Here is a 12,628-nt window from a genome sequence, read left to right as displayed (position 1 = left end):
GAGACCTAGGAATTGACTTCCCATCCATCTCTTGTATTCCTGTACTTATTTTATAGCCAACATATTCTCTTTCAGCCCCTGATTGCTTATTTTCAATTGTTTTCCATTTCCAAGCCTCTATCTTCCCTGTCCTCCCCTCCCTCCCCACCCGCCCCTTCTCCCAGGCCTCCCAAATGATAGTCTGTGCCATTAGCGATGTAGCCCATGAGAGCCCAGAGATGCTTCTTGTCTTCAGCCAACCCTGGGGAGAGCAGATGAGGAGAAGGGAGATGTCTTCCTCCTGGAAGATGATCTGACAGCAAGCGAAGCCCCACTGACCCCTCACCGCAGGTCTGAGGCTCTGCAGAGGAGCCACATAAAATACTGCAGAAGGTAAGGCTGCCAACAAGTGCAGCACACAGAAGGGATCTAGGTCAGAGGCACGAATCGATCTCAAGGCGTGAATCACTGACCTCCGCCCACGCTCACCCGCTCTAAATTGAGTCCCTGTTAACTAAAGATCGCATTTCCATTGTTACGGCTCAGAAAGTGATTCCTGATTCCATTTTTTTACATCTCTTACCCCGCATCTGTTTGGGAAGACTTTCTATTTCATCTTTTAAACATCCAAAACACAATTCCAAACATTTCCAAGGTAAACTTGTCTTCCATTCACCATAAACCCCAGAAAGAATGCGGGTAGAAGAGAAAGGCCCAGCAAACATTCCTCTGTTCTGCATTGAACCAACGGTATCTGGATCATCCTCGGGGATGTATCATAACAAATTGTATCTCTAACAATCGTCTCTGCGAAGGTCGGGTAAAGTCCCAAAGATCAAAATCTGGGATAAAGGGGAGGGGCACATTTCTCAACAGGAGGGAAGGCGGGTGGTTTGGATAACTTGGCTTACTACACAGGGAATTCCCCCACGAGTTCACATATTGCAAAAGGTGTAAAGGAGGAAAACCTCCATTCAAGGAAAGGTGCAGAGGAAAGGATTCCAAATATCTGAATTTAACTAAATGCTCATCAAAACCCCCTCGGGAATTTAGAAACGCTACTTCTGTATTGGCTGAATCACTTCTCTGACTTAGAAAGTGTTTTCTACTGAGCCCCACTAACAGCCTGGGACTGTACCTTCCCCAGCCTCCAGGTCTATGTGACAATATGGACCCCAATGGGCATGAACTACTGGATCGTTAAGTTCATCCTTAAAACTTAATTTAAAAATATACAATAGCTGGTTTCACATTCTTTTATTGTCATTTACGATTTTCTAATGAAATCAAAATTTTGGAAGTAAAATATCAGTTATTCCAGATTCTAGTACCTGGAGTTCTAATTACTCTAAAGCAGAATTCCAGGGCAAAGTCCTATACTTTAATGGTAGAACGCTAATTTGAATTTTGCGTGGATGTTGAATATTAACTCTGACACTGTCCTGGACAGTAAGTTTCTCAACCTCAGCACTATGGACCTTCTGGCCAGATAATTCTTGGTTGTGGGGACTGTTCTTGCTGTAGGATGTTTAGCAGCAGCCTTGGCCTCTACCCACTAGGTGCCAATAGCAACCTCCCAAACCCGTTGTAACAAATAAAAATGTCTCCTGGGGGCAAAATCGCCCCCAGTTGAGAACTGCTGCTACTCTCATCAAGGGGAAAATTCACTTATTAGACCTTTTATTCCACTTCAAAGAGAGCACAGAGTTAGAGTGCTTTTCTGGAAAATGGAGTAAAAAAGAAAATAAATTATGTATTTCCCCCCATTTAATGGAATGTTGAACAACAATTAAAATACATTTTAAAAGATACTTTATAAGCATGAGAATATGCTAACCTTACAATGTTAAGTAATAAAAGAGCAGAACATGAGAGTATATTGCCATGTATGTATTCTATAAGATACATGCATTTTTAAATATTGAAAATATTCTAAAGGGAAAACACCTTAAAGTAATGAAAACCATGATTATCTATGGGTGTTAGGATAATTCAGGATATCTTTTCTTATTTAAATTTCTGTGTTCCCAAACTGTCTACCATGAACATGTATTTTTATAATTTTAAAGCAGACACAGAAAAAGGACAAGGAGTCTTGCATTATACAGTAGGTTCATGGTATATGAACAAAAAGCGGCAAACACACTGCCATCTTCTATTTCTAGTTTAATCTTCTTCCACACCCTGAAGGAAGCATAGCAATTCCTTTCCTACTCATCTGATCCTTTTGCTCATTAAACCTTCACATCTGCTTCACTCTGCAGCCTTAAGTTTCTAAGGCCAGAATTCATGACATTGCTTATTTTGTTTTACACCTTGCTTCTCAACCTGGATATACTCATTCATTCCATATCCCGGCACTGTGCTGGGTCCTGAGAATTCAGTGGGAACAAGGTAGGTAGAGTTCCTGCTTTCTTGGAAGATGGACAGTAAATCAATAAACATATACATGGACAAGGTAATCCAGCTAGTTAAAAGATCTGTGATTGGTAATAAAACAAGGTGATGTGTCAAAGAAAATATGGAGAAAGCACTCTTTTAGACTGGGTGGTCCTGGAAGGCTTCTCGGAGGAGGTGACATTTGAGCTGAGAGTTAATGAACAAGAGGAGAGAGTCTTGGGGAAATGGGGAAGATCTAGGGGCTGTTTTCCAGGCATGCATTTTTATGTCCAAACATATAGAACAAGCATGGAACATTCAAAGAAGAGAAGAAAGGCCCCTGAGGTTGGAGCTTTGCAAGCAAGGGGAAGAGTAGCTGGAGCCTGGGCTGGAAAGTTAGCAGCCCCCTGAGTAGACAGCCTTGGTCCAGCCAGGCTTAGGTCTAGGGGCACTGGAAGGTGGCAACTATGAATCAGAATCTATGGGGCCAGAGCCCTGGAATCTGCAATTTAAAACAAACTTTCAAGGTGATTTTAATGCACTGGAAAATTTGAGAACCATCGTTCTAGTGTATACACTTTTCTCAAAAAGTGTGGGAGTGCTTTGATAGAGGTGTTTAGTGAACTAATTCAGAGTTTTGCTACTCAGAGTGTGGCCCATGAATCAGCATCTCCAGCATCATCTGAGAGCTAATCACGAGTGAAGATTCTCAGGCCCCTTCTCCAGATCTACTGAATCAGAATCTGCATTGCAACCACATTTCAAGTGATTTACAGGGAGGTTTGAGAAGCACCGACTTAAATCAGTACATTACATATTATAGTAAATCTTCTATAGAGAAGAAAACGGAGACTGTGATTTTTAGTGATAAAAGATTAGATAGCAACAAAATACCTGATTATACTATCATTTTTCTCTGGTATTAGGGAGCCCCAGGAAAAAAACCAAGTAAAAATCTGTTCTCAGTTGTGCCAGTGTTAAGCCTCCTTAGACTGAACTGTAGTGTCTGAACTGAAGCCTTGAAATCCGAACTTGTGGGCTTAAAAAGATGCACTTGACTGAGTAATAGACACTGAAAATTATTTTATTATTTAGATTTTTTTTAAAGGGAGGGAAAGTTCTTTATTAAAGCAACTAAGCATAAACATTTACTATGTTTTACTAGTATTTTATATTTTAAAAATACATAAGACAAAGAAATACGAACTATTATTCGTATTTCTATTGTACTACTGTATCAGTAGAGACTTCTATTGTTAACCCTTAACAATCATCAGTCTTATTCACGTTCCCTCTTCCTCTTTCCCAGCATGCTTTGTAATACTTTACTGACCTCATTGCACTTTGTGTGCATCTATACATTCTTCCTTTACTCTGCAAAATCTCTCTCTCTTTTCTCATTAACACAGAGTTTTTATTTTATTTATTTATTTATTTACTTTATTATTATTATTATTTTTTTCGGTACACGGGCCTCTCACTGTTGTGGTCTCTCCCGTTGCGGAGCACAGGCTCCGGACGCGCAGGCTCAGCGGCCATGGCTCACGGGCCCAGCCGCTCCACAGCATGTGGGATCTTCCCGGACCAGGGCACGAACCTGTGTCCCCTGCATCGGCAGGCGGACTCTCAACCACTGCGCCACCAGGGAAGCCCGAGTTTTAATTTTTTTTTAATGCAACAGCTTTCACTAATTCCAGGACGGGTCTTGCTACTTTTTCTTCAGTGGTCAGGAAACGACCACATTTACACGAGCCCTGTGTTTACTCTGGCTCTCTCTAATCAAGGGATTTTTCTTTCAGCAGACCACAGCTCCTAACTTTATCTCTTTGTCCTTTGAAGCCGAAAGCTATTATTTCTAGCAACCATCACTAATTCAAGTAAACACTCTGTTTTCTCCCAAAGTGCTACATTCTGTTAAAGAAAACTAGAATTAGGAAGGTCTCAGTTTCTCCCGGCTCTCTATTTTATGAAAGGATATTGCAACAAGGCTTGAGAACAGAAGCAAAGTATGTCTTCTCCGTATTCACCAGCTGGCTCCCTCCTCCCACGGTGATGATGCTTGACCCCACCTACTCAAGGGTGTTTCACACATTTACCCCAAAGTATAAATAAGGATTCACAGGTAAGGAGTGCTATCCTTTTTAACTTTCTTTATTTGGAGGCAGCGGCTGCTGCTATTGTTTTTCTGCCTGCATCAGTCATAAAGATGTTTCTTCTGGAAAAGATCTGATCTTTGCCCCTAACCCCGCTGGAGGTAATTAGGACAGGGAGGAGGGCAGGGCACCTCACCTGGAACAGCGATGGGGGCTGTTTTACTCAGGTGTCTGGGTGCAGTCTGTGGCTGTCTTGGTTAAACTCTTATTTAGAGGGCTGTTCCCAGATCTAGAGCTTCTATAGCAGGAGGGCTTGCCTGTCCTCCAGACTTCCAGGAGCAGAAGGCCTGGGAAATGTGGTCAACTCTCTTAGTACGTAGTACGTGGCCTGTGGCGGTTTGGGCTACTTCTCATCTCATTGGCTGTGACGTTGCTCCGTTCTCTAATGATGCAGAATGTAAATATCCTACAGCATCAGTGTTGTTATCAGTATATTAATGGTGCTATTAGTAGTTGGTAGTACAACGGCTTTTAGAGAAGTAGCAACCTGAAGCCACACAAGCCATTCCTCCAGCCATTTCACACGAGTGCAAGCAAACTGAGGGCAGATAGCCATTCTGTGTTGTTCACTGATGTGTTCCAGGACCAAGAACAGTGCCCGGAGGGGAGCAGGTGCTCCCTAAATGTTTGCTGAATTAATGAATAAATGAACTCCACCTAGCAAGCCAGCGTGTCCCCAGGGTCTCAGATGACTTCTACAGTCCCTATCCCTTTTGGAGCTACACTTCACCATCCTGTGTATAGATTTCTAGCGCACTTCACTGCACTGTGGGCTCCACCACTCCGCAAGCACCAGAGGGTGACTCTGGCACTGCCTAAACTGCCTGTTACTTAGTGGGTGCTTCACAGTCTAATAAGCTTTCAGTAACCATCTAGATCCGGGGAAGCTAACCTTTTTTAGTCTTTGTTATGGCTGGGTCTGAATTGAACCTTCCAAACTCAGAAGCAGGAGAACGTTTTGGCCAGAGTGCAATTACACCTCCTAAAATAGGGAGTGTTTCATTAGAAGGAGCATTGCGCTAGCAGAGAGAAATGCTGGATTTAAACAGTTCTCCACCACTTACCATACAGCCCTCTGGAAAGGTCATATTCAATTCCCTAGACCTTGGTTTCCTCATCTGTTTAAAGGGAATGGTGTTACCATCAGCTCTGTCCTGTAGGGTGAAGGGAAAGAGTGAATGTGAACGTGCTTTGTAAAACATAAAGCCTCCAGCGTGCAAAGGATGATCGGGGAAACTTCCGTTCCCCAACCTCAGGCCCAGTTTAAAGCCATCGTGTTCCTTCCCTTTCTGTATCTAGCATCTCCAGCAGAGACATCTGCTGGAAATCCAGGGTCCTGTCGGAACCCAAAGATCTGCTTCCTGGTGGGGGCCTTCTCCTGAGATGTCCTCGTGCTGTGGATTGCCTTCTTCTCTTGACCTTGAAGGCATCTGCGTCCTGTCCTTCTACCCCAAGCTTCCTCTGCTGAGTCAATCTGGAGTTGCATCCACCCCTAATGTAAGGTGGTCCTGCTTTGTGTCTTTCCTTTCCTCCCTTGCAAAATGAGCTGATTGGACCCCATCTAGGGAGAAAAGTCACATGCGTACAGAGGCCAGCAGGCTGGCAGATGAGTGAGGTGATCTAAATGGGAATGGAAGAAAAGTGGAGAACGGGTTTGCTCTCTCTAAAGGGGACAGTGGCACCTTAGTGCCAGCCAATTGTTGAAATGTGGGAAGGCGAGAACACTACATCATCTGACACTCAAAAAAATCTGGAAATTTGAACTTTTATATGAGACCTCCTGACTTTCAAATGTTGGCAGTGTTTCAAATTTGTTAAATATGCCTTGGGAGCCAGATAAAACACATATGCAGGCCAAACTCGGCCTCTGAGTCTCCATTTTGTGGCCCGAGGTCTCTGAGCCTCCTTTCAGCTCTAAGAGCCGTGGCTTTTCTGGGCTGTGAAAACTGCTCAAAAATACCCCGAGCAACTTCTATCCTTTCCTCTCCTCTCAGGTCCTCTTTGTGTCTCACCTTGAGCTACTGTGACGGCCTCCCTCCGACCCTATGTATCTATCTACACATGTGACCTTATTTGGAATTAGAGTGTTTGCAAATATAATTAAGATGAGGTCATTAGGGTGGACCCTAATTCAATATGAATAGTGTCCTGATAAGAAGGGGGAGAAGAGATACAGAAACAGACAAGCCCAGAGGGAAGATGATGTGAAGACAGACAAGGAAAACACCATGTGACAACAGAGGCAGAGACTGGAGTGAGGTGTCTACAAGCCAAGGATTGCCAGCAACATCAGAAACTAAGAGAAAGGCATGTAACAGTTTCTCCCCTAGAGCCTTCAGAGGGAACATGGCTCTGGCAACACCTTGACTTACTTCTAGCCTCCAAAACTGTGGGAAACTTAAGTTTCTATCATTGTATTGGTTATAGCAGCCCTAGGAACTAATACGCTGGCCAATCAGGGGGTGGGCACCAAGAGAGGAAGGAAGATCGGCCACCATCATTGTCCCTTCCTCATAGCACATCCAGACCATGAAAACCTGACCCTCCTCGCAGATTTCCTAAGTTTCCTAAAATGTTAACTACTTCCCTAAATGTTTCCTCGATTTTCCAGGAATTTTCAAATCTAGCTGCGTGTGCAAAAAAAAAAAAAAAGTGAATCTCATTGATCTTCTTCACAGGGAAACAAAAATATACCAGCTGCTCATGCCTGCAAACTATTTCTCCACTGTGATAATTCAGATGCAACATTTCCCTGCTCTGTGAAACATCGCGAGACCTGCAGTCTGTGAAAAGCATAGGAGAAAGAGTTGACTTGTTTCCCCATGAGAGAGGGCAAGAGATGGGGAATAAAGCCCCACACACTGCTAGGTGGAGGCACCGTTTCCTCTGTGGAAAAGATATCAAAATAATTTGATCTCTAAATATTAACAAGGTCTTTATAGGGTAGATAATGCTTGTCGCATCCATAAAGTATCCAGTGTTTGCTGAAGGAAGGTACTCGGGTTAGTGTGTGGATTCACAATCTGTGTGCATCCCTGCTACTTCTGTCAACGCTGCATGGTGAGGTCGAACAACCCTGGTCAGGAGGGTTCTCTTGTCAGAAGGAGGTGTGATTCACTTCCTGTGAATCCCAGAGGATTCTACTTCTCAAGAGACCTATGAGTAGGGAAAGGGGAAGGTGCAGAGATTTAACTTATTTATTGTGGAATTCTGGGCCTGGGGTTGAGTTAGGGAGAGACTGGCAGTACTCAATCTTCTTGGGAAGATTTCTGATGGGACAAAAGGAGAGCAGAATGGTTAAGAGCTGAGCATGTGTGCTCTGGAGCTGGGTTGTTTGGGTTTAAATTCTTGCCAGATGCTGTGCCCTTAGACATTTCACTTAACCTCTCTGTACCTTAGTTTCCTTATCCATAAAATGGGTGCAATGACAGTACCTACCTCATGCAGTTGCTGCAGGGATTAAGTGAGTTAATTTAAGTAAACCCTCTGAAACATCATCCGACACTTTCTAATTGCTGAATACATCTTACTGAAATGGTTGACTGTGGCCCCAGTGGTGCTAAGTAAGGAACCACCCACAAGTTCAATGGCTTAAAACAATGCCCATCTATTCCCCTAGATCTGTGGGAAGGCTCTGCTCAGTTGCATTCACTCAGGTGCTGGCTGGGGCTTGGCTGATCTTGGTGGGGCTTGGCAAGGGATTGCTCTGCTGCACGTGGCTTTTATTCTTTTCCCAGGATGGGTGGGCACGTTCTTTTCATGGTGATGGCAGAGGCACAAGGGTACAAGCAAAAAACATGCAGGCATCTTGGGGCCCGGGCTTGGTGCTGGCACACCGCTGAGTCAAGTCACATGGCCAGACCCAAAGAGGCAGGGAGATACACCCTGCCCTGGGGGGCAGCAGTGCAAGTCCCATGGCAAAGGCTATGGATAAGAGAGGGCTGAAGAACCAAGAATGGGAACTACCATAGTAACTCTTTTTATTATAATTTACATAAGAAGTATTAGACTGAGAATCCAGGTGGAGAGATTATATCCTGATCTTCAACTGACCAGCTGACCTTGGGCAAATCACTCCTCCACCCAGAATGAGAAGGTGCCATTTATTTAGTTATCTAAATAACTCAGGCTCCGGCTCTCACACTAACTTCTATACAGCCAAAGAAGTTCCTTCCTGGCCACTCTTAACTCTGAAGATTTAGGTAAATGGGTGTGTGTGTGTGTGTGTGTGTGTGTGTGCATGTGCACACACGTTAGATAGGATCTGATCTTTGTTAAAGTCTGCAGAAAACCTCCCTATTTGGGCAGCATTCCTAAAAGAACTCTTCTAGAAATGATTACTCAGGATGATGTACTATTAGGCTATGGTCAGCCCCCTAGTTAGCACAGTGACTAAGGATGCTTAGAAATGGCAGGATTTGGGAGGGATGTTATCTTAGTTACTCCAGAGCTGGGGCCCAATTAGCAAGGGGGAAGGGTTCTTAAAGGGACAGTGTGGCTTTTTGCAAAAATTAAGTTTTTCGTACTCTGTTTTTGTTTTCTCTTTTGCACTCACGTGTGTTTAAGGAGAACCCCCTTTATGGCAAAATGCTATTAAAATCCTCCACGTGGAAGCAGCCCAGGAGAGGAGAACACAGGCTCTTCAGGAACAGGGCCCAGCCGAGCCCAGCCGCTGGCCTCTCTACTTGCAGAGTCAGCAACTAGGAAACTCTGCATCAGTGGATGCATGAGTACAAAGAGAACTGGGCAACTGGTCTACCTGTGCCTTCATCAGTACTCTTCCCACTCCCAAACCTGGCCCCCCAGCCCCCTCTCCAAGGCCCCTGGTTCTGTGATTCCAGCTGAGAAAAAGAGGGGAGAACCAAGCTTTTGCCAGTGGTTTCAGACTTTTTGATGGCAACTCTCGCTAAGAAGTACATTGATCATTGCGGCCTGGTACACACACATACGTGGCTGAAACAGAGCTTCATAAGACACTACTAACCCTTTAATACAGAGTGTGATGTACACTGATTTTCTTATTCTAAAATAATATTAAATATTAAAAAATAATGCTTGGCATAACCTACTAGACTGATTTCATAATGCACTCATATTAGGGTCTCAACCCATAGTTTGAAAAACTCTGGGCTAGTTCCAAGGTGCGTGTCGATAGGTAGAGGGGTGGAGAAACAAAACTCTTTAAGACCCACGACCTCACACTTGTCTAAAACAAGAGGCGGTTGGTTAGAAGAAAACTAAGAAAGGATGCAGCTACTGAAGCAGCAGGAGGCGTCTGTATTATTTTGATTTGGGGCACATCACCGAATGGGTGTGAACTGTAAGGATTTCTCCTGCATGGGACTAGAAAGACTATTGGAGAGAATGGAATCCAGTGTTTCCTATTCCTTCTAAAATAAATATACTTACATTTTTAAAAGGGAGTAACTCAAGTGAAGTGATCAAACAGGTAATAGTATAAGTGACTCTGATAACGCGAAATTGTGAACACGGTAAGATTCTGATGGAAGCTGCTGGGAAATATTGATGGATATTGAAACTTTCAGAGTACACATGGGGAAACTGGTCCACGGATCAGAAAAGTTATGCCCCAGAGTTGGCTATTGAGCGAGTCATAACTCCAGGTTTCCTGGGGTCCAACTGTTCCTTCTCTGCATTCTGGGTCTCAGTTTTGTTATCTTGTAAATGACAGTGGCCCTGCCTGTCTCACAGGACTGGTGTGAGATGAAACAGGTGGAAACACCCCAAATTCTAAATACTGAAGCAGCTCTGCAGGCTGCTTATTATTCCCCTTCCATCAGGAGAGGAGCCTGCCTGCCGTGTTTGCATCTTTATCCATGTTTACAGGTGACTGACTGGGCCTCTTACTGAATGTGGCTGTGATTACAAGAAGCTGATGTAACCCCTGGCCTCTCTGCATCATGTCCACACAGACCATGCTGGGTCAGGATTCAGCTGGACCGGGTCCCATCCTGGGTCTAATGAGGAGGGACCGACTTGTGTGGCCTCCAACACCATGCCACGTGTCTTCAAAGCCCTCCACGGCACGTAAGTAAAAAGCTGATCCCGGAACTGCCCTTGCAGAGGTGAGTAGCCAAAGGTCCCCGCACAGAAGATGGCCTGTTCCTGGTAGTGTGGATAAAGGCCTGTCACATCCCCCGCCCCCGTCGTCCTGGCTTTAGGGAGGATCTGAGCCAAGATGACTGGAGGTCCCTGAGTCTTTGTTAAACTTGAGCTCAGATGGATGTAGAAACACAAGACGAGCCAAATCATATGTTTAAACAGTTAAGAGGAAACCAGGCTCAGCAAGGAACTGCAACCCTGGATTTAGCCTGGGTGAATTTTCCTTCTCCGGGATTTCCTGTCCCTTTTCTGGACGTTTCTATCTATCAAGTGTTCAGTGGCAGTTGGTTTAGGCCATCAACTCTGCAGTGAAAGAAAGCCTTACACAGTACTTGGGTTTAGCTGCTAAAATATCTACGGCTGACAAATGGACCCAAAGCTAGGCTTACATGACACAAGCTCCAGGCCTCCGTCGATCTGCCCTTAGTGGAAAGAGACACCAAGCCTGAAGACCGGGCTTAAAGAAACATCCCTAACAATAAAGGCCAGCATGCAGCCCCAGCTGCCTCGGGGGCAGGGACAGTGGGACTGGTGGGGGTAGGTCCTTAAGGAATGCAGAGTAAGTGAACCCAAAACTCGTTTGTCTCCTGCAATGGTTCTTAGACTGCAGTTAAAATTTAACAATTTTTTTTATGTAAATCATCTGGTATGCTCAATTGCATGGGGTCGGGGGTGGGGGGGCGGGGCGGGGGGCAGTTGGCCAAGGAGGGAACAATGGGCTGGGATTAGATAATTTACTTAGTGCTAAAATTCCAGGAAGTTTGTGTTGATCTGGGCCTGGATCTTGTTACTTTTTAGCTCAAATCTAAATCTTTATCTTCCTAGTATACTTGAGAGGACATTTTTTTACTTAGCCATTTTTACAGTTGTAATTTTTTCCCCCTTTCATCAAATAGAGCTGGTTAGATTAGCAGCTCTTAGCATGGAGATGAAAATATTGGTAGAGCCCATTGGGCCCTGTTTTGTTTATTCTAACGGAGCAGGCTTTGATCTAAACATATTTCCTGGGGTCTGGACGAGATGACCTAATTCCTGTCTTATCCGTCTCCACTTTCTGTGAATCTCAGATTGCGTTGGACTGTGGAGCCCTTTGAAATTCACTTTACATTTTTTTCCCACTTTGTTACCCGCCCCTGACATTTGTTTCATTTGGGGTAGCAGTGTGTATGTAACTCCTAGTAAAAGACTCCGATGCTTTATTTTTCTAACAGGACTGCTAAGTTTTAACAGAGTGGGAGCTTTTTTTTTTTCTTAAGTCCTCTCATTCTTGACATTCGCAACATGCCAAAAACAATAAGCAAATAATCTACTGATAGAAATTTATGTCAACTGCAAATCATTTAGGATTTGCTATATGACACTCTTTTCCTAATTAAAAAGAAAAAAGAAAAAAAAAAAAACCCACTGTCCCCCACCTCCATAAACATCAGTTGAATAAACCAGGGCCAGGAGGATTGAGATGCAAGGACCAGAACTCCAAGTGAGCTTAGAGCCAGCTGGTATCTCCAATTGGTCTGCAGGAACCTGTCCCCTTCCTTACTCTGTGGACCCCATCACCTTCCACAGCCACTGGCCTGAGGGGCTTTGGGTAGCTTGGGTCTGTCACTGGTCTCCCTTTTTCCTCCCTAGGTCCCTGTCAATCACCAAACTGCTCTTCCAAGTCTGTTTTCCAGACAGAGGGGAGCCCCTGTGTGTATGGAGACAGGGGGGATGAGGCTGGGGGTGAGGCGAAGCGAAGATGAAGGCGGAGACAAGAAAAAACACAAAAGAATGTGGGGAAGGAAAGACGGGAAGGGAAGGGACAAGAGGAAGGTGAAAGGATGACAGCGACACAGTTGAGTGAGAAAAAGAAAAATCATAGTTACTGAAAAATGCGGGAAAAAAAACCCCAGGTTGCTAACGTTTGTAAATTTCGAGGGATGGGCACAAGAGGGTTGGTTACATTACTCGCTGTACTTTTCTGCTTTCTTTTTACAAGTCATATTTTTCGAAAA

General features: G+C 44.3%; 1 protein-coding gene across 1 annotated transcript in view; it reads right to left on the bottom strand.

Moving 5' to 3' along the window:
* Window positions 1-12,270: 12,270 nt before the first annotated feature.
* Window positions 12,271-12,628, bottom strand: part of SALL1 (spalt like transcription factor 1) — a gene marked incomplete at both ends in the record, with an annotated part of 14,306 nt that continues 13,948 nt past the window's right edge. Inside the window, one exon of the mRNA XM_079724058.1 lies at window positions 12,271-12,350. Within this exon, the coding sequence (XP_079580184.1) occupies window positions 12,271-12,350 (80 nt within the window). The remainder of the gene's footprint in view (window positions 12,351-12,628) is intronic.

This window comes from Hyperoodon ampullatus (assembly GCF_949752795.1).
Source record: "Hyperoodon ampullatus genome assembly, chromosome: 18".
NCBI classification, from domain to species: Eukaryota; Metazoa; Chordata; class Mammalia; order Artiodactyla; family Ziphiidae; genus Hyperoodon; species Hyperoodon ampullatus.
Note: the sequence above shows the minus strand (reverse complement) of the source record. Positions and strands in the feature narration are given on the sequence as shown.